The sequence below is a fragment of the Actinia tenebrosa genome, unplaced genomic scaffold, assembly GCF_029948245.1.
Source record: "Actinia tenebrosa isolate PJP-AT-01 unplaced genomic scaffold, QUT_ActTen_1.0 PGA_scaffold0__85_contigs__length_37466705, whole genome shotgun sequence".
Lineage (NCBI taxonomy): Eukaryota > Metazoa > Cnidaria > Anthozoa > Actiniaria > Actiniidae > Actinia > Actinia tenebrosa.
In genome coordinates this window covers 6,021,757-6,040,726 of record NW_028292569.1, presented here as the reverse complement: position 1 = coordinate 6,040,726, position 18,970 = coordinate 6,021,757, and the positions used below count along the sequence as shown (strand labels likewise).

At 35.1% G+C, this 18,970-nt stretch overlaps 2 protein-coding genes and 1 long non-coding RNA gene across 3 annotated transcripts in view; 2 read left to right on the top strand and 1 right to left on the bottom strand.

Moving 5' to 3' along the window:
* The window catches only part of LOC116300014 (sulfide:quinone oxidoreductase, mitochondrial), a 6,279-nt gene extending 5,035 nt beyond the window's left edge, over positions 1-1,244 (bottom strand). The window contains exon 1 of the mRNA XM_031708773.2: positions 1,005-1,244. Coding sequence (XP_031564633.2) covers positions 1,005-1,190 — 186 coding nt within the window. The 5' untranslated portion in view covers positions 1,191-1,244. The remainder of the gene's footprint in view (positions 1-1,004) is intronic.
* Positions 1,245-1,654: 410 nt separating this feature from the next.
* On the top strand, positions 1,655-5,596 carry LOC116300015 (neo-calmodulin). Its single transcript, XM_031708774.2, has 6 exons — positions 1,655-1,737; positions 1,939-1,966; positions 2,406-2,540; positions 2,906-3,094; positions 3,600-3,656; positions 4,556-5,596. Exons 1-6 carry the CDS (start codon positions 1,735-1,737, stop codon positions 4,585-4,587), a joined length of 444 nt encoding a protein of 147 aa, XP_031564634.1. The 5' UTR covers positions 1,655-1,734; the 3' UTR covers positions 4,588-5,596.
* Positions 5,597-16,681: 11,085 nt separating this feature from the next.
* On the top strand, positions 16,682-18,081 carry LOC116304119 (uncharacterized). The gene is made up of 2 exons (XR_004198021.2): positions 16,682-16,807; positions 17,385-18,081. It is a non-coding gene; the product is annotated as an uncharacterized LOC116304119 (long non-coding RNA).
* The last annotated feature ends 889 nt before the right edge of the window (positions 18,082-18,970 follow it).

Here is an 18,970-nt window from a genome sequence, read left to right as displayed (position 1 = left end):
TTTTTGCGACTTGAAGTTGTGAAAGGCCCATTGGCCCTCTTCTTCAGTCGTTTCATACAAGGCTCCTAATTTACCTATTACGTATGTTCTCAAATTACAGTCGTAATCGGTCAATCCCTGCTTCTGGACAACAATATCTAGCTGAGCAGTAAATGCAGCTCGCAAAGCAGGAACGCACAAAATGACCAGCCCTCAGCATTTTGGAGTATGAAAGAACGAAGCAAACATGGCGGTAGGTAAAGAGAAATTGTTTTTAATTTATTCTTTCTTTCCATATTTTTGTAGGCCTGCATATTATATTTTAGTCAAAAAATGCAAATGCTCGGTTACATTTGTCAGCTGGAATTGAGGGCTAGCGGCAAAACAGCTAATCGCTCTGTGATTGGCTGAAACAAAATCCATGCACCGTTCAGCTGGATTAAGATCTTATATTCCTTGTTTTAAAAGTTCAAAGGAATGTAATAGCCAGGTTAAGAAGGGTTCTGGTGTTGTCATAGCAACGTCTTGTATGTCATTTTTTTCAAGTTCATCATTATTTTACTGTAGGTTAATATATGGTCACTGTCTTTCTCAGCTGTTTATTCTTCCTAGTCCATTAAAATTCAGGTCATTATTGTGAGTGTAAGAAGACGCAGAAATCACTTATTCGTGAAAGAAAGAGAAAGATACATGCAACATAATGTAATTTATGCCATTTATTTTTTTGTTTTGCCCCCTGGACACCCCATGATTCCTTGCGATCAAAGACAGCTGCTTTATTATCAAGACACACTGTCTGTCAGAGTCAGAACCATGAATGGTCATGCTCTGAAGCTTATGAATATACATTAAACACAGAAAAAATGCAGGAAAAATAAAAAAATATGTTATAGATTTTAATCAAGATTTTATTAAATTAAAAATTTACAGTACAATCTTATGACTTCTGAAAAGGAGAAAGTTAAAAATTATAGTGATGACGTGTGATAAGTTGATTTGTCGTTACATGACTATCATACACGTACCTCTGAAGGTTCAACTATTGCAGTACTATTCTTCCCAAACTTCCTACAAAGAGAAGAAGCGATTGATAAACCTCCCGCTCCGCCTCCGACGATCACAAACTGATACGAAAGCCGAGCATGGCTGACAGTACTGGTGCTCAGAGAACGATTTTTTGCAGCTAGAAAAAACAATCTCTTCCCAAACATTCTTTTGACTTCATTCTGAAGATACTATAAATGATGAGGAAACTGAAAATCCCAGTATTTTGAAGATTTTCTCGATTTCTAACAGCTGTTTTGATTGGCCAAAAACAGCCAAGCACGGTCCAGACACGTGCAAGACGTGCATGCTTTAAGTGGTTATTATAAACGGAAGTTGTGATTGGATGAAATGTCTGGGAACGTGTGAGCTGTCACATTCACATCTGGCAAAGAACCCAGTCAAATAAATATGTAAATTTTGAAGTAAAAATAAAAATTCAAGTTCATGTAAAACTACATGCAGCCTTTCTTGCCTTTGCAAACCGCAAAACAAATTCTATTTGAAGTCCGTCTCGTCTGAGGTTGAATTTACTAAATTTTGAGAAGCGTGGGCTTCCTGTGGAATTTCCCACTAACCGGAAGTACAATCAACCGGAAGTCATTAATCAAAATACTCCGCTGTCAAAACTCAGTGCAGGCTCATTGTTGACATTTGAATTTTTTCGAGCTTCGATCAAGTTGCAAAAGTTTCTTAATTTTTTGGCTGAAAATGGTAATTGTTCTATTGATTTCGATCTTAACTAAATCTAGGTTTATAATATGTGTCATTTTATCGTTATTTTACTTTAAAAAATGTTAGTTTTATATAAATATAATCGAAAATCAATATTCAACACGCCGCCCTACCCAATCTAATCTATGAATTTTAATATTTTTAAGCCAGTTAATATCTTTGAAATATTTTTATTTTTAGGAGCATTTTTCTGCTGATGAAATCGACGGTAGGTTGAATTATTTAATATCTATATTATTCTATGTATTTTTATATGTTGTAGGTCTATATTCATTCAATAACATCGGATAGTAATGTTATAACTATGACATACTTCGGTATGTGTGAGACATTACCTGTGTTTTTAAGTCAGTTTTACCGAATTTCGCTAACTCAGAAGCTTTGTTTTAATATAATTTTGTTTACTTTATGTATTTTTGAAGGATATGTTTCATATTTTGTTTTATTAAAAGCCTTTTTTTTAGATTTTGTCATCCTTTTCCCCCTCTGATAAATAACAAAATGTCTCTAATGAGTTCGTCAATATTCAAACCCAACATATATGATAACAATTAATCTGACCATCAAATTTGACTTTCCTCGGATCCAACCTGTCTATATTGAGATATTATCAATATGTATTAAGATTCCCATGGTCTTTTTGATAGAATTCAAGGAATGCTTCAGTCTCAATGACCAAGACAGTGATGGATTCATTGGACGAGAAGAGTTAGAAACAATAATGAGATCTCTTGGTGAACCAGTGACGTACATTGAGATTAACGAAATGGTCAAAAGATTTGGTAAGAAGAATATTTTTAAAAACTCTTTCTACTATTAATTTTTATATGCCAAAATATGGCAACCAGTTTAAATAACTATTGTTCTGCAATGACTAGTGACTAACTAGCCTCTCATACATGCAAAAATGCTTTTATGTTTCCATGTGAACATAAGGCTAGTAGGTCACTAGTCAGTTGCTATTCAGTGCAGAACAATAGTTATTAAAATTGATGATATATGCCGATTTTAAAACACTGGTTTAGCTAATGTATTGCTACAGAGAAGAAGTAAGACCAATTATTAAGATAAAAGTGATTAGAAAATGCTGCTGATGTATCAGTTACAAATCCAAATAAATACAAAGCTAACTCACTGATGTTTTCAGGAAAGAATCGCATCAAGTTTCCTGACTTTCTGAAGTTGATGGCTGAGCAACGAGCAAAGAAAAGCAAACCTGCAGAGGAAATTCTTTCAGCTTTTGCAGCATGCGACAAAAGGAATACCAAATCCATCAGTCGAGCAGAATTAAAACACTTTATGGTAGATACTGGAGAGAAAATGTCACAACAAGAATGTAAGATTATTTTTCCAGAAAATGTTTGTACCCTCCCCCCTCCCCCCCTCCCCCCTCCCCCCTCCCCCCCTCCCCCCTCCCCCCTCCCCCCTCCCCCCCTCCCCCTCTCCCCCCCCCCATTAATGGGATCAGTAAGGGGAGGGGAGAGTCCTAGGAGGGTATATTGTGTAGGACTTTCCAGAAAATATCCATACTTCTCCCAGGAAGCTTAAGGGAGATTAGAATTTCCAAGGGATTGGGAGGGTTTGAGGAGGGTATATTGTGTAGTACCAGAAAATGTCCATACCTCCCCCATGGAAGGGGGTTGGAATTTCCAAGGGGTTGGGAGGGTTTGAGGAGGGTACATTGTGTAGTTCCAGAAAATGTCCATACCTCCCCCACAGAGGGGGATTGAAATTTCCAAGGGGTGGGGAGGGTCTGAGGAGGGTATATAATTTGTGTACTAGATTGGCAATTCCAAAGGATACAGTGCATTGACAAGCCTTGGGCTTATATTTTTTAACAGTTGAAAAAATGATGAGAGATTGTGGTATGGATCGCACTCAAACAATCCGATATCAAGGTATAGTTTAGTATTAACTTATTATTAATATTGATAAGATTTGAAGGAGTAAAAGTTGATTATTTGCGTTACTGCTATTTTCACAAACATGTACTTGCCAGTTCCGAGCTTTTTGCAATCAAATCTAATCAGTCTTTCATATATTTTTATGACATGGAAAAACCAAATTTTATTGTACAGCTCGCAGCTACAGAGTTCGCATGTTTATGAAAGTATCATTCAAGGTAAAATCTGCATTTAAATATTTTTTTTTTTGAAAATCTGGAGTCGTGTAATAATAATGGTTATTCTCATTCAGCCCATTTCAAAACCTCAATGCGCTTTGCAATGATTATTTTTGGGGGAGTTGAGAGACTGCTATTACAGCACAAATTGCAGCCATGCAGTGTAGACTAGAAGTTGGCTGACCGGATCTTGAATTGGATTGGCAAAAAAAAATATTCAAATTTTCAGCCTTTAAAGAGTAGTGATAATCTTAATGTATAGAACAATCATGCCCAACCTTCAACATTTGAATTATGCTTCTAGATTCCGAATTTTGAGAGGTTTTTTAATTTTGGAAAATCGGGAACCGAGCATGACTGGACTGGACTGGACTTCGTTCAATTGGATTGTGCGGATCGAATCACGTTTTTTACTCCGAATTTGTGGCCTTTACACTTTATTTTTTATTTTAATACCTATAACTAGTAGTTCTGTGCTAAAAGTTTTCAAAAAAATCAATATTTTAATTTTTTTCTATAACTGGAAAACTATTTGATCTTAGCTTGACATTTTGGTGTAAGTGATAAAATGAGGTTTACCCAGAGTTAATGAGTCGTTCTGTAATCAAGAAATGCAGCAGTATTTCATACATTTCAGGAATGAGGTCTAATCATTATTTTCTTTTTTTTTCCCAGATTTTGTACAAGCCTTAACTCAAGTCAAGTAAAGCACTTTATGTTAGCAATTTTAACATCTCTTCGCAGAAGATATCACAAAAGCACAAGAATTTTTATCAATCATTACACTCGTAGTCTGACTTGAAGTTTTGGCTTGCATGTCAGTCCTGTACTGATCTTAAAGAGTTCAATTTTAAAAGCACACACACACAGGCATTCAATCAGGTTCAAAGCATATCATAGAAGCCGAGACTGAAAGGTATTCTGGTGAAATGACATTATTATCCTCTGCTGTGTTCATCTGAGATACACAGTCGATATGAAAAATCTGTTAAAAGCCTTCATGCTCTCTGTCAGTCCAATGTATCAACATTCCACAAGTTATATCACTAGATACATCTGATAGTCATTTTTTCATATCATAAATACCGCTGTGATTTGAGAGTGAAGACTCATCTCCGCAGGCTTAGCCTCGCTTAAGAGTAAATCATTTGCAAATGCCAACATTAATGTAAAGAATGTGCAGCTTGAACAATACCAATGTTTTGAAATCCCAAAGACTTTCAGCGGTATCTGTGAATAGCTGACTTATAAACGAGGCTAAGCCTGTGCAAATGAGTCTGTAGTCTTCAAAAACAGCAGTATGCATCGAATGTGAAACTGGTGTATTATGTACTTCCCTTGTACCATTTTGGTCTCAGATTCTATGTTTTCGAGCCAGACAAAGATTTTACAATTGAGTAGACACCTTTAGATAACAGGTTAAATAAATGTCTTGGTAAACAGGTATGGATAATGTAGATAGAATGAGAGACAAGTGCAATAGCATGCTACCTTTAAGTCCTTGATACAATGCATCATGGGATACAAGGGGTAGAGTTCTGCAGCATCTATACCATAAATCCTGACTGGTTTTATCTAAACAAATGAAACCTTTTAAGGTATTTTACCTGGAATTAATTCCTTGTTTCAAAAACAATGTATTTTAGAAAAAGATATTCAGTAACTTAAATATGTAAAAAAACTGCAATAAAATAATAAACTGCAACTATGATATGATGATGGTGATGATGATGATGATGATGATACAATGATGATGATGATACAATGATGATGATGATAATACAATGATGATGATAATGGTGGTGATTATGATGATGATGATACATGATATGATGATGATAATAATAAAAGAAATAAGAAGTGACATCTATAGAATAGACCTTATTCGTTCTGGTTCAATGTTTTCCCATTTTAGACCATGTGTCATTCCCTTGAGTATTTTTTCTTTCTTTACCATGAATGCTTTTCAGCTATGGTGCAATGTTTTCCCATTTCAGACCATGTGTCATTCCCGTGAGTATTATTTCTTTCTTTACTAGGAATGCTTTTCAGCTATGGGGCAATGTTTTCCCATTTCAGACCATTTGTCATTCCCTTGAGTATTATTTCTTTCTTTACTAGAAATGCTTTTCAGCTGTGGTGCAATGTTTGCCCATTTCAGACCATGTGTCATTCCCTTGAGTATTATTTCTTTCTTTACTAGGAATGCTTTTCAGCTATGGTGCAATGTTTTCTCATTTCAGACCATGTGTCACTCCTTCGAATATTATTTCTTTCTTTACTAGGAATATATATAAATATATATATATATATATATATATATTGTGCAATGTTTTCCCATTTCAGACCACCTGTCATTCCCTAGAGTATAATTTCTTTGTTTAATGTTTGCGCATGAAGACACATGAATCTACTCACAAATGATACCGATTTTTGGAATCGAACCTTGATTGCATTAATGAGAGGCATTTTAATGTCAATTCAATGACGTATAGTATGACCATAAATCAATTTAAAAAATCATCCTAAAAATAGCCTATTTAAACAATGACATTTATCTACCATTTTAAATGCTACGCTTGGTCAACCACAAAAACTTGCTTTTCAAACTTATTTACATTTACATTCCATTGAAATGACATCATATCTTCTAGAGAGCTCGTTGTCTTCAGAGGAGACCAATTTTTCGCTTATATGTTCTTCCTCGGTCCAAATTCATTAAATTTTTAAAACTCCTAGATTTTTTAAATTTGTGGCCGGATTTGAATGCTTATTTTGATTTTAGAATTATAAATCGGAAATTAACAGTTCTTAAATGGGTTCTATAACAATTAATTACCTTAATTAATTGATGTGTCAATTACCACACGTGTCGTGGAGCACCACGCTTTAGATTCATTACACGATATGACATTTTGTTGGCTTTCCTTCAAAATTCACCACAATATGAAACATTGCCAAAATACTTTTTGAACCTTTTATATCCATCTTAAATTTAAAATCTTGTTTTGTACGCAAGTTTTAAAATGCTTAGGGATATTTACCAAAACCATTTATTTTCGAATTCTCGACCATTTAAACCCACTTTATTGACTTTTTCCAAATATTTAACGCATGTACATTGCTGGCTTTTTGCAACCAAATATATGAAAGCACTTTGTTGGCTTTTCGTAACGATTTCGAGTGCACTTTATTGGCTTTTCGCAACTATTTACGAGCACTTTATTAGCTTTTTACGACGATTTTCAGCTTTTTTTCTTTATCTAATATATCAATAAAATATTTATTTACGGGCAGCGTTAGGAGGATATATCTTACACCTACGCGTTTTTATAGCTGATTTCCACAAAGCAATCGAAATCAAAAAATTCTAGAAGATATACAATTTTGATGTTCTTTTCTTTATAATTCGAATGATTGAAAGGTTGATTAGGGGGAGTAAGAACACCATGAAATGGATTAGGAAATATAATGTTCTATTTTTAATAATTGCAGTCGGGTGTGGTTACTAATTAGATGCCATTACTATAGAGCGATCTGTCTCAAGGGATCACTCCCCATGAAATATGAACTTTGTAAGCGATCGTGCTTATCGTGAGAGACAATATATATCTTATACGCGATCAATTATCATAATTTATAACTTATCTCTCAAAAAACGTCCACCTCTCCTAAGACTGAGACACCTAAGAACATCCCATCCACTTGGATCCGGCATTACTCAAGTGTGACCACTTTCCTTAAGTAACCACTCCTCATGCAGAAGGGAATACCTCTCTAAGGGGTCACCGGCTCAAAAGGGGCCAACCCTGATAAGGGACCACCGGCAGTAAACAGGACTACCTCTGATAAGGGACCACCGGCTCAAAAGGGAACACCTCTAATAAAAGACCTTCATTTACGAGTGGACACTCCTCATATGGGACCACCTGGCACCACGGAACTCTCCTCTTCAGAGATCATTGGTATCTCCCATTAATTGAACGACAAATCCCCCCGGAACCTCTCTCAGCCATATCCCAGTAGGAGTCGCCAAATGTATTGATACCCCAGATGGTCAGTGACGTCATATATCAAGTACCTTGCTGGTTTCATTGAAGTTTCTCCAGATGACGACACAGGGTGGATATCACATTGCTATACATCCCACGCTTTATAACCATTATTATAGTATTATTATATTACTCGCATACATTCTGCTATCATTCTGCTATATAAAGGGCAACGTTCAGCTACAGATTCATAGACTGATCCTAGATATCTTCATACTGAGCGCCTTCCGCAGGCAATTACCAAAGAATTAGCAACAGCTTTTGAGGAGAGCTTCAACCGCGAGGAAGAATTAATAACGATACAAGGTAAGACTATTAAATAATTTGAATTAATCTCTTTTAAACTTCAAATTTTAAACCAGATCTTGTTCCTCCGGTCTCTATCATAATTTTTTCCCCTACCTTTTTTGTTGAAGAATTTCATTTTTATAACGATCTTAAATAAGAAACTTGAATTTACAAAATTAATCTATTTTGAACTTAAAATTATAAAAACCGTTGTTTCTCTAGTCTCTAATAATTTAGTATAATTTACTTCTGTCTTTTTTGTTCGAGAGTTTTATTATTATAACGATCTAAAATAAGAATTTTAGACAAGATGTTGTTGCTCCGGTCTCTAAGGATTTATACATCTTTTTTTTTCTTTCCTTTTGACGTAAAGGAATGCTTGGCGTTAAATTCCGGGCGTTAACGATCTTAGGGCGTTGTTTCGTATATCGTCTTGAGATTCTAGGTGCGGAAGCAATGTTTGATAAACAGCAACAACGTATCAGCAAATATCTCTTGACACAAAGGGTTTTTTTCTATCCGGTCCGGATGTTAAACTGTTGGCCTTACTGATTAGTTATCAATCGATGCGATTGGTTTAATCCGCTGTGAAATTGAAACCAAAACAGGAAAAAATATTTACGTATTTTAATTTGATCTCTCGCTCAAGGCGTTTTTAACTCACTGGGCATGATGGTTTTAAACTTCAATCCACCTCAAATTAATCTAAGTCAAAAGACTGAATTGAAACAACCTCTGGGCTGATCTAAGTCAGGGCATGGCTAACTCACAGATCAAACCCTGAAACAACCTCTGTGCTGATCTAAGTCAGAGCATGGCTAACTCACAGATCAAACCCTGAAACAACCTCTGGGCTGATCTAAGTCAGGGCATGGCTAACTCACAGATTGAACCCTGAAACAACCTCTGGGCTGATCACGGCATAAAAAAACTTTTTGCAAGGACAGGTCGCCCACGGAGCCAGGCGGTGAAGACAGGTGCATTTTTGATTATTGTGATTGATATAATCTAACGTCTTTCTAATAAATTTCAATGTTTACAAAGTAAATTTTCGAAAAGGAAAGAAAGAAAGACAGAAAGAAAGAAAGAAAGAAAGAAAGAAGGAAAGAGAGAAAGAAAGAAAAAAAGGAAGGAAGAAAGGAAGGAAGGAAGAAAGAAGGAAAGAAGAAAGAAAGAAAGAAAGAAGAAAGAAAGAAGAAAGAAAGAAAGAAAGAAAGAAAGAAAGAAAGAAAGAAAGAAAGAAAGAAAGAAAGAAAGAAAGAAATAATTCCAATAAACTTTGAGTGACATACCAATGGTTTATTCATATGTTAGATTAAGAATTAAATCGTGCATTTTATCACATGGCATTGAAAAGGCTTCCCGCGGAATTTATTCGATTAGGAAATTAAGATTTATCAAAATATTGAGTGGGACGAGGTTGACAGCTTTTCTGTTACACTTTTAACATTGATAACGAAATTACATGTATAACCATGGGCGTGTTAAGGAATCGAATGATACAGTAGAAAGTTAACAGCATTGGAATGGCTTTCTTATCGCGTGGGAATTAAAGGAAGTTAAATAAATGTGTGCGGGTGTGGCGGAGATAAAGATTTCAATAACAATTTATGATATTGAATTTGCTTCGGTACTTCATATCAGAATGTGGGCGTGTTTAAGAATAACAACATTTCAATGGCTTCCAGGGTAGATCTTGGTATTTAAAGATTACAGTAACAGATAAAGGGTTTGTTTTTATTTGTTATGGTGAATGTTGTGTGACATTGAAACAACTTCCACGGGTTAGTCAGAAATTTTGATGAAATACGCGCCATATATAGTACGAGTGAGTTAATCAGCATAAGGTGACACTTAAGTGGTTTCCCTCTTTGATATGACAAGCTATTAAATACGCTACATATAAGAGCCAACGGGTATGTTATAGGTTGAGTGACACTGAAATGGCTTTCTCGTTTGATTGGCGTTGAAATTGTTACGCTACATAACAGTGCACGGGTGTTATAGGTTGAGTGACATTAAAATGGCTTTCCCGTCTTATTTATCGTTTTATAAAATCACGGATGTTTTATCAATTAAAAAAATTGAAATGGCTTCCTTGTTTGCTTATGGTTTATATTAAGTGAAGCCAATACACGATATATCTTATCGCAAACTGAGGCGTGTCCTCTATTGACAGTGAAATGGCTTCCTTATTCTATATTCCATATATTTATTAATACTTAATTCGAGATTCTAATTTTTAAAAAAACCACTTTTTTTTCAGGTGTCAGAATGAAACTTGCAACATTGCTCTTGGTTGTCGTCATACTCCATGCTATGACGTCATATTCTTACGTCACAGCTAAACCATTCTCCGTCGAGAGGTGTTTAGAAAACTGCAATACAAGATACGTCGACTGCTTTCTTTTCTTACGATGTGAAGCCAACCCTGACTCGGAAGTATGTCAGAAATGCGAGTTGGGGATCGAAACGTGCATGAACCAATGTCCCGAATACTAAAAGATAATTACTGGAAATTTGAAGAATACGCTTGATATTTTAACAATTTCATCAAACGTAACCTGAACAAATTTTTCCTTCGTTGTCAAGAAAGGCGACTCCTTGACGAAGTATTTACGACGAATTACGATTGGAGACCGAAGAGCTTCCGAAGACATTACGAGTTTATTTACACAGAAACTATGAGCTAGTGTTTGGGTTGAATACCTTAAAACAAACGAGCACAAACCGTCTAAAACAGTTATATAAACGTGATTTATCCTCAAATTGAAGAAATATAACTAGATATGTATGAAATACTATAAAAATTAAAATATGAAAACCACTAAAAAAATGACTTACCATAGCTTGATACTTTGACCTTTTTCTCGCTCTTGCGCGTGCCGTTTCAGCTATAAAGGAAAAAGGGTTATAATAACTAACGGATAAGATTCTTACGGAATGCTGGATCTTTTTCCCCAAGACTTTCATCAAAACCTTGAATGTTTATGCAGTTTTCCACTGACCGCGAAAAATCGCGGGCCCTACTTACTGACCACGAGTATCGCGGGCGCATCTAATGACCACATTGCATTATGGGTGATCTATTTCTATTTGACTATTTGTTTAAATGAACTTAAAAAAGAAATCAAAATTAAGTATAAAATTTACTAAGTTTTTGTTACCTCTGAAAACTTAACTGGGTGGGCGTTAATAACTGACCACAAAAATCGCGGCCTAACTTGACCACAAGTTTAGCGGGCGCATAAGATGGGGGCGTCAGTTATTAGTCTTCCTCAGGGAAGACGGGTGGGGGAGGATCAACAGGTGCTTGGGGAGTCCTTTGTCAATCGGAAATACCGACACACTAGTTTTTGGAATGCCTTCCCATAACAATGGGTTTATTGTTAGAGTGGGAAACATACGGCACTGAATTATAGCACGTACTGGGTACACACGCGGACATGCCGTAACGTTGAAATGGCTTCTCATAAGTAATAAAATATATCGTATAAAAATTCATATAGGCGGGATTTTTGAATAGAACAAGAGAAATTTTGAAATTTTCGAAATCTACTCACATCATTTGTAACAATACAACAGCTGTAGAAAAGTCGCCAAAAATTCGAGCATGCATCGTGCTATCACAAAACTTAAAACATTTTTGCCTCTCTTATACTTCTCACAAGAAAATGTAGATATATTTTTACTTAAATCTAAAATCGTGGACAATAGTAAACTAAAGCGAAGCATAGCTTTTATAGCAAACAGGTGGTTGTGAATGCTAATAAAGGAAAACGTGGAACTATGGTGAACGGTAAAACTCTCAAAGGAGTATTATATCACACCCTATGTCATCTAAGAAACCTGGTCCAGTCATCGGTCTCCAAGACACCATTTTATGTCTTTCTGTTTTCAATTTTTTTATTTATTGTAATCGAGGTCTTTAACTGCTGTTTTGTCTCGAAAACGCTATCAAAAATTCAATGACATTTTGTCTAGATTTTTTTTAAATTAACGGTTTTCTAGAGGGATTGTCGAATGAAGGTCTATTTAATTGTCGTGAGCTGCCCTTCGAGTGTTATTTTGTACCAGATGTTTGTTTTTTCCTCGTGGCGAATAAACTCAAGGAGGTCATTATAAATATCACAAAAATAATTAACGAGAACAGAGACTCTGGGTGAAATTATATAAAGTAGGAATTCGTGTGAATTCTGTTTTCTACGCGTTTGTTATAAAATATAACGAGCATTTTGTGCGCTTCTTTTTCCTTCGAATCATCCTCATAACGTTATATCAAACTACACTTTATTTTCAAATATGTTTTTTTTTTCCTTCACAAAACGTTTCTTGGTATTTTCACGAGTTATTGGTCAGGAGAAATATGAACATTTAGACAATAGATATCAAAGAAAAAACCATGATCTATTGTTTTGAAATTTGAAAAATAGTTTTAAACAAATAGGTGATGTCTTGGAGAGATTCTGATAGATGAATTAGGCGAGAGGCATCCAGGTGTGTTGTGCTTCTTGCTGAGAAATATTTCTGACTCAAAAGTAATAGAAATTGATATATTTTTTGTGTATTCTTTAATTGGCTAAAGAAAAAGAAGCACAGTGGGTTGTTTTGTCTTACTGGAATATAACAAATACAGCATTCCAGTTTTCCAAAAAAGGAAATGAAATTTTGGGTTATAATAATAAAGTGGTTAATTTTAGAATAAAGGTTCAAAAATAACTTCTGTCAAATGAAGAAAATAGCATATTTATAAAACCTGGAATGACGTAAGATTGTCTTGCTCGTGGGCGATCGTCATGATCAGGGGGGTGATGTAAAGACGAATAATGACTAAGAGGGGAAGTGTTGGTAAAATTATTATATCTGGTTGGGATTTTAGTTCAGTTCCAATTTCGCATGAGCCGAATCAAATTGAAACAATGGATAGCAAGGCGGTCTTCTTTGATGTTAATAAGTTCGCCTCATGTGAAGTTCGACATTTAACTTGAGCCTAAGATGCCTTTTTACATCTTCTTTTGACTCGAAATTTAAAATCAACTTTTAATTAAAAGATATTTACAACCATTACTCTGCCACAAAGCCTTATTTCCCAATTAATCCCACTCACTGGAATCCCGAACTGGTTAATTTTTATTCGTTTAAAGTGTTTTGGTCATAGTACGACGACAGAAAAAAAAAAAAAAAAAAAAAAATCCACGTATTCAAATAATGACTTTTCTTCGATCATCTTCCGACATTAAATTAAATCTCAGAAATTACTTTTTTCATTCATTGTTTTTCCCCCCAGACAATGCGGTATGGACGAAGATCATAAAATTATAAAAATATTTTATTTATTTTTCTTTCTTTCCTCTTTGCCTATCGAAATTTGACTGTCGATCATGAAGTAAAAATGCCCTAGCAAATTTTTTACCACACAGAAGTCACCGAATCTTAAACGGAATGATTTTTGTTTTTTGTTGAACTTGAAGTACAAAGTTCCTATTTCTTGAATTTGGCTTTCTTTGTCAAACGTTTCAAATTTCAATTAAGCGTTTCTTTTTAGGAAAAAAGACAACAACTATGAAATCTTAGACTAAAAAAAAATTAAAAATAAATAACATATCGCTTCTTTAAGCGTGGTTTGGTTGTAAAATCAGCGACAATTGATATTAATTGATTTAAAAAACATTTTCACACCATGGTTGAGAAAAACGTGGTCCTCTTGACAGACTATATCCTTGTTTGCTCAATTCTACATCTGCTCTTTCATGTACAGGAACGATATAAAAGAATGGCTTTTGAAAGGATTATTACATTCAGTTCAAGCGACCATTTAAGTGTTCAAGAACAAAGATCAAATGAAATTTTGGGCTCCAAGACGCAGCCAGAATAAGATGGTAAGAAACGTAGTTTAAGTTTAGTTTATTTTAAAATCAAGTTTTTGTGCTTTGAGATTTTATGACTCGATTAACAGAAGACTATTGCTTGATAAATGATTTGGGGTCGTTTTGGCAAAACATTATTGACAAAATCGTGGGTTTTTCTTTGTTGGAAATTACAAAAATTGTACTTGATATAATAATATATTAGAATCCTTCAATTTTATTTCTTCGATGACAGATCGAATTTTGCCAATCACACTGATACAATCGCGCCGCGGAAGAAAAAAAATCATAACTTAATTTTACGAACGATCGATTCAAGTTTTTGAAAAGGATACTGAAAAAGACAGAGTGAATGAAAGAAAATTCGATTTGAGAAAAAATTGACGTGGTGATATTTGATTGGCTGCTCGTCCATCAGCTTCGCCGCCTTTTTTTATAAGATTTATCATTCTCCCGTATTTCACGTTTATGACTACAACTATCAGAAACCTCTTCGAATATTATTCGCATTTTTTACTGAATCGAATTATGTCCTTTACGAATTAAATTACTGATGAGCCTCAATGAAGGATAATTACAATACGCATATAAAAGCCTACTATAAATGTTTTAGAATATATTGTTAACAACGTTAACTCAAATCGTTTTTTAAACTAGATGAACGAAAAATGCTGAGACGTATAGTCGGAATACATACGGAATAATATTGGACGCTAAAACACATAAGACCTCTTTGAATAGGACGCTTGCATGAAGGCGCCATTTGACTCCAACTACCATAATACTTGGCGAATTTTCTTTCTTATTTAAATTTGTATTCCCTCATGAGAATGTATAGTAAGACAATCAGTGCTATATTAACTGAACCAAAGGAAAGTGTGCAAGGAAGTCTGGTAGTAGAGATCTAAAAAAAAATCCGTCATCTTTGGCATTCGCCATCTTGAATTAATACATCATACGTACCTTTCTCCAGATGAGTTCCAGAATCCTTTGCGTGTTCGTCTTCCTCGTGGTCGTCACGTGCTCTCCTGTTACCTCATTGGTCCATTACAAGTCTTACTGCGCAAGACGATGCATGTTGGAATTCAAGGAATGTCTTTCGATACAGAGTGAACCAATGATAGTCTGTCCTGAGGCTCTTTATTTCTGTCAATCATTATGTAAAAAGTAAGCTATTGGTAACCCTGTGGTTTTATAAGAATGTATTTATAAGTACAATATATTTAAGAAAAAATGAGAAATATATTTATGTATTTATTTATTTTGAAGAGAAAAATGACAATAAATCTGTTACAAATATAGCTGTTGTAGCGATTCTTTTTGCAATTGCCCTATTTACGGGTTTTAGAACAATTTTCGGTGAATTTGCGTTGATTTGAACCCCTCCGACAACCATGATCCTTTGCGTTTAAACAATGGATTGTTTTGATGTGACGTCATAGTGAAATAGGCTCATTGCTTCTAGCTTTCTGTGGTTAATTAGTATAATCGATATCAATTGCAAATAAACAATATGGATTGAACCTGGCCATGTTTAAAGAACAAGCATTTTGGATTAAAACAAAGAAAGAAACGAGAGGAGAGGAGAGGAGAGGAGAGGAGAGGAGAGGAGAGGAGAGGAGAGGAGAGGAGAGGAGAGGAGATAATGCCATAAAATGAAACCATCTCTTAAAAATGTGGGTGGAGAGAGGGAAGGTCGAGTTAAATGATTTAATGCGATAAAATTCGTATTATCGGAGTCTCATTGTCTGAAGTAGTTGTGGATTTTATTCTACAATATGGTTCAAATTGTCTTGAAAAATAAACGGTGGTTTGCGGATAACAGCAAGCTGTCTTAGCAACAGAGCATGCGTATACCATTCCACACGTACCACTCACGTCAAAATCTTTTCAACTGAAAATAAATTCACTTAATACTGATAATACCTTTATTATGTAGTTCTACGATAAATAAAATGGTTTTACAATTGCTTAAAAGCGTCCAAAATCACTGTATGTCATGGCTCATAATTTATGTTACCACCAAATAAGGAATTCTTAATTTTTTGAAAGGTCTAATTTGCGATGAGTAAATCATGAGGAAAGATTAAAACTAGTAAAAATCTCGCCAACCTGTTGTACAAAAATACCAAAGATCTAGAATTGGCGCCACGAATTTTATCAAGAGATCTAATCAATCTTACTCTATCTTTGGTTTTCATTTCTTATATCATTTTGGCTTTCTTGAATTAAAAAGATAAGTTAGTAAAAGAAAGAAGAATCGACATATAAATGACACGCGCGCGTCGAATTTTCCCGCGCTTTTTGCATCATACTCAAATTGACTCCAATAATTTCTAAAAATATCCCAATCACGTAGTAATACTACCTGTCGTTTTCTTAAAGTTATTTAGCACAAAAAATATGCTTTTTGGAGTGGAGTAAGCCACAAAATAGACTAATAAAGAGACAGATGCCTTGTGACCGAAAGTCGTAAAAGAATTGATTGAAGCTATTCCAGATGGGGAACGTGGCATTTTGCATGGATTACCGCAAATGAAACCTCAATATTTTATGGTTTTGTTGTTTTCTCTATTTAAAGGCGCCGAGTTTGACAATTGAATTATATTACTTGAACATAAAAGACTTAGAAAACGTCTTAGAAAAATCTAGACTTCTAGATTTTAGATCTAACAAAAACAGTTTTGAACAAGGAAAGAGGCAAGAGAATACCGAACAAGGTAAGAAATATTGCTGAGTAGTTCTTTTCTTCTGAGTTTCGTCGAGTTTCAGCTCTAATCCGGCAAAGAATTAATCTAATTGCATGTTAAATTGAAAGATGATACCATCAAATATGGACGAAACATTTCTTCCAAGATTACGAATAATTGGCCAAATAAAAAGTACGATGTCAACGCTGTTGTTTGTTAAGCACAGATATTTTTGCTTTTAATTCATTTCTACAATTTTTGAAAGGATTATTCGTTCAGGAAACGATCAATTTTGAAGCTTTTACGATATAATCCAAACAATTGGATTGTAAATTAATATTCTTCCAAATTCCAATATTTGATTTCTTCAATTTCTCAACTTAAAATTTTTTTTTGAAAAGTCAAACGGTTTAAATTTATCACCTTTTGGAATAGCTTTCTGTTATATATTTGATCGACACATTTTTTCTTTAAAAAACCAAGATGTCGCTTCATTAGGTCAGTCATTGACAAAAAAAGCTACTGCGCAAGTGCGACATAGATTTTAAGCTGATGACGTCAGTAGCTAAAAGGTCCCACAGCTAAGTACGTCATTTCTATTTTCCAGATGAAGGTTGCCATGGTGTTAGCTCTGATCATGCTCAGCGTGGCTCTTTGTCCCGCCATATCTGGAACTGGAATGAGTGGCTGCAGTTTAAAGTGCTCAGGAATCATTGCCCATTGCCATGACAAAAGACATGAATGTATGGAAACTTTTAAAGACTGTCTGTCGGTCTGCCAAGGAAGCGACTGGAGGCGATATAGATTCTCTCACGAGGGATAACATCGCGGGATTCCCGCGGGATTATAGTCAACTTGGATCATCAGACTTTTTATAAATGACTCAAAAGTTTGATATCATCCAGAGAATAAGTTATACATATCCCGAAGAATATTAAAGGGATGAGTAAGAGCTGTCTCGCGGGATATATCGGTACAACGTGCACAATGACCCGCGGGACGTAATAGGATAACTTATTAGAGATTACTTGTAAAATCCTCAAGGGATGCGAAATAATATAAAGAAAAACCGTGAAACAAAACAAATATTTTTTTAAAACTTATGTAACTTTACAATGACTGCAGTGTTGAATTGTTTTGAATATCTATTGAATTCCCAGACTGCACTTTGTATTACGTCATCGATGCCGTGTATGACGTCACTGATGCCTCGTTGACGCCTTGACTTGAATTTTCACAACAAAATGTGAATGCATGGTTGTAAGCATATTTATAAATTGTTGAATAAACAAGATTGTACAGCAGTACGTAGTATTGAAATCTTGTTGATCATCGATTGTTAACCGGGTCGAAATGAACTCGAATTAACGCGGCTCTCAATCAGAACCTTGAGACTATTTGCGCATGTGCGTAGAGCCAACGACCCCACAATTGGTAAAATTTATCTTCAACATAAAATCAAATGATCCCACATGGAACACCGCGACCACAAGAAAGTAGTCATCTAAGAAACACTCCTTTAATCGCTGGTCATAGCAATGGGTTAATCACCTACGGTCTAGGGGCCGACTAACCTCTCCCTTAGGCTTCTGCCGAGCTTCCTGATCAGTCATTGGATAGCGGTGTCGGGGCCGAAATCTCTGGCATAGCCGTAAATGCTTCGCGCTGCCATACTGTGCTTCAGCACTGGGTCTGGAGGTATGGTCCCAAATTAAATAAGAAATGTAATCAGAATGAAAATGTACTAAAAATCAGAATATCAAAATGGATAATGAAGATCGTGAATGCGTGAAAGGAAAGAAGATAAACGAATGAATGAATGAAAGAACGAAAGAAAGAAAGAACTTATTCACACTTTCAGCAAAGAGTCGTAAAAAATCACAGCTTCAAGGCCCACAAATCCTGCGCCTAATTCAACTCATTTTGTCATTTCCTGGAAATGGCGCATAAAATGCCAAAGAAAGCCAAGAAATAAAGTATCTTAGAGAAATACGGCGAGGAAATGAAGTCAGGAAGCCAGTTGAATGCCTTTATCCGTATGATTGACACCTCTATGAGTCTTCATACTTGATCAGTTTCGAAACAAGTCTATTTAACTAAAAATAAACCACGAAAAAGGCAAAAGAAAGAAAGAAAATGTAATATATATATAACTATAGCTCATGATCAAAGAATGAATTTGAATTATTTAAG

Coding starts and splice junctions, on each gene's coding strand:
- LOC116300015 (XM_031708774.2), top strand. Junction 2,541..2,905: donor CGAAATGGTCAAAAGATTTG/GTAAGAAGAATA, acceptor TGATGTTTTCAG/GAAAGAATCGCATCAAGTTT. Junction 3,657..4,555: donor TCAAACAATCCGATATCAAG/GTATAGTTTAGT, acceptor TTTTTTTCCCAG/ATTTTGTACAAGCCTTAACT.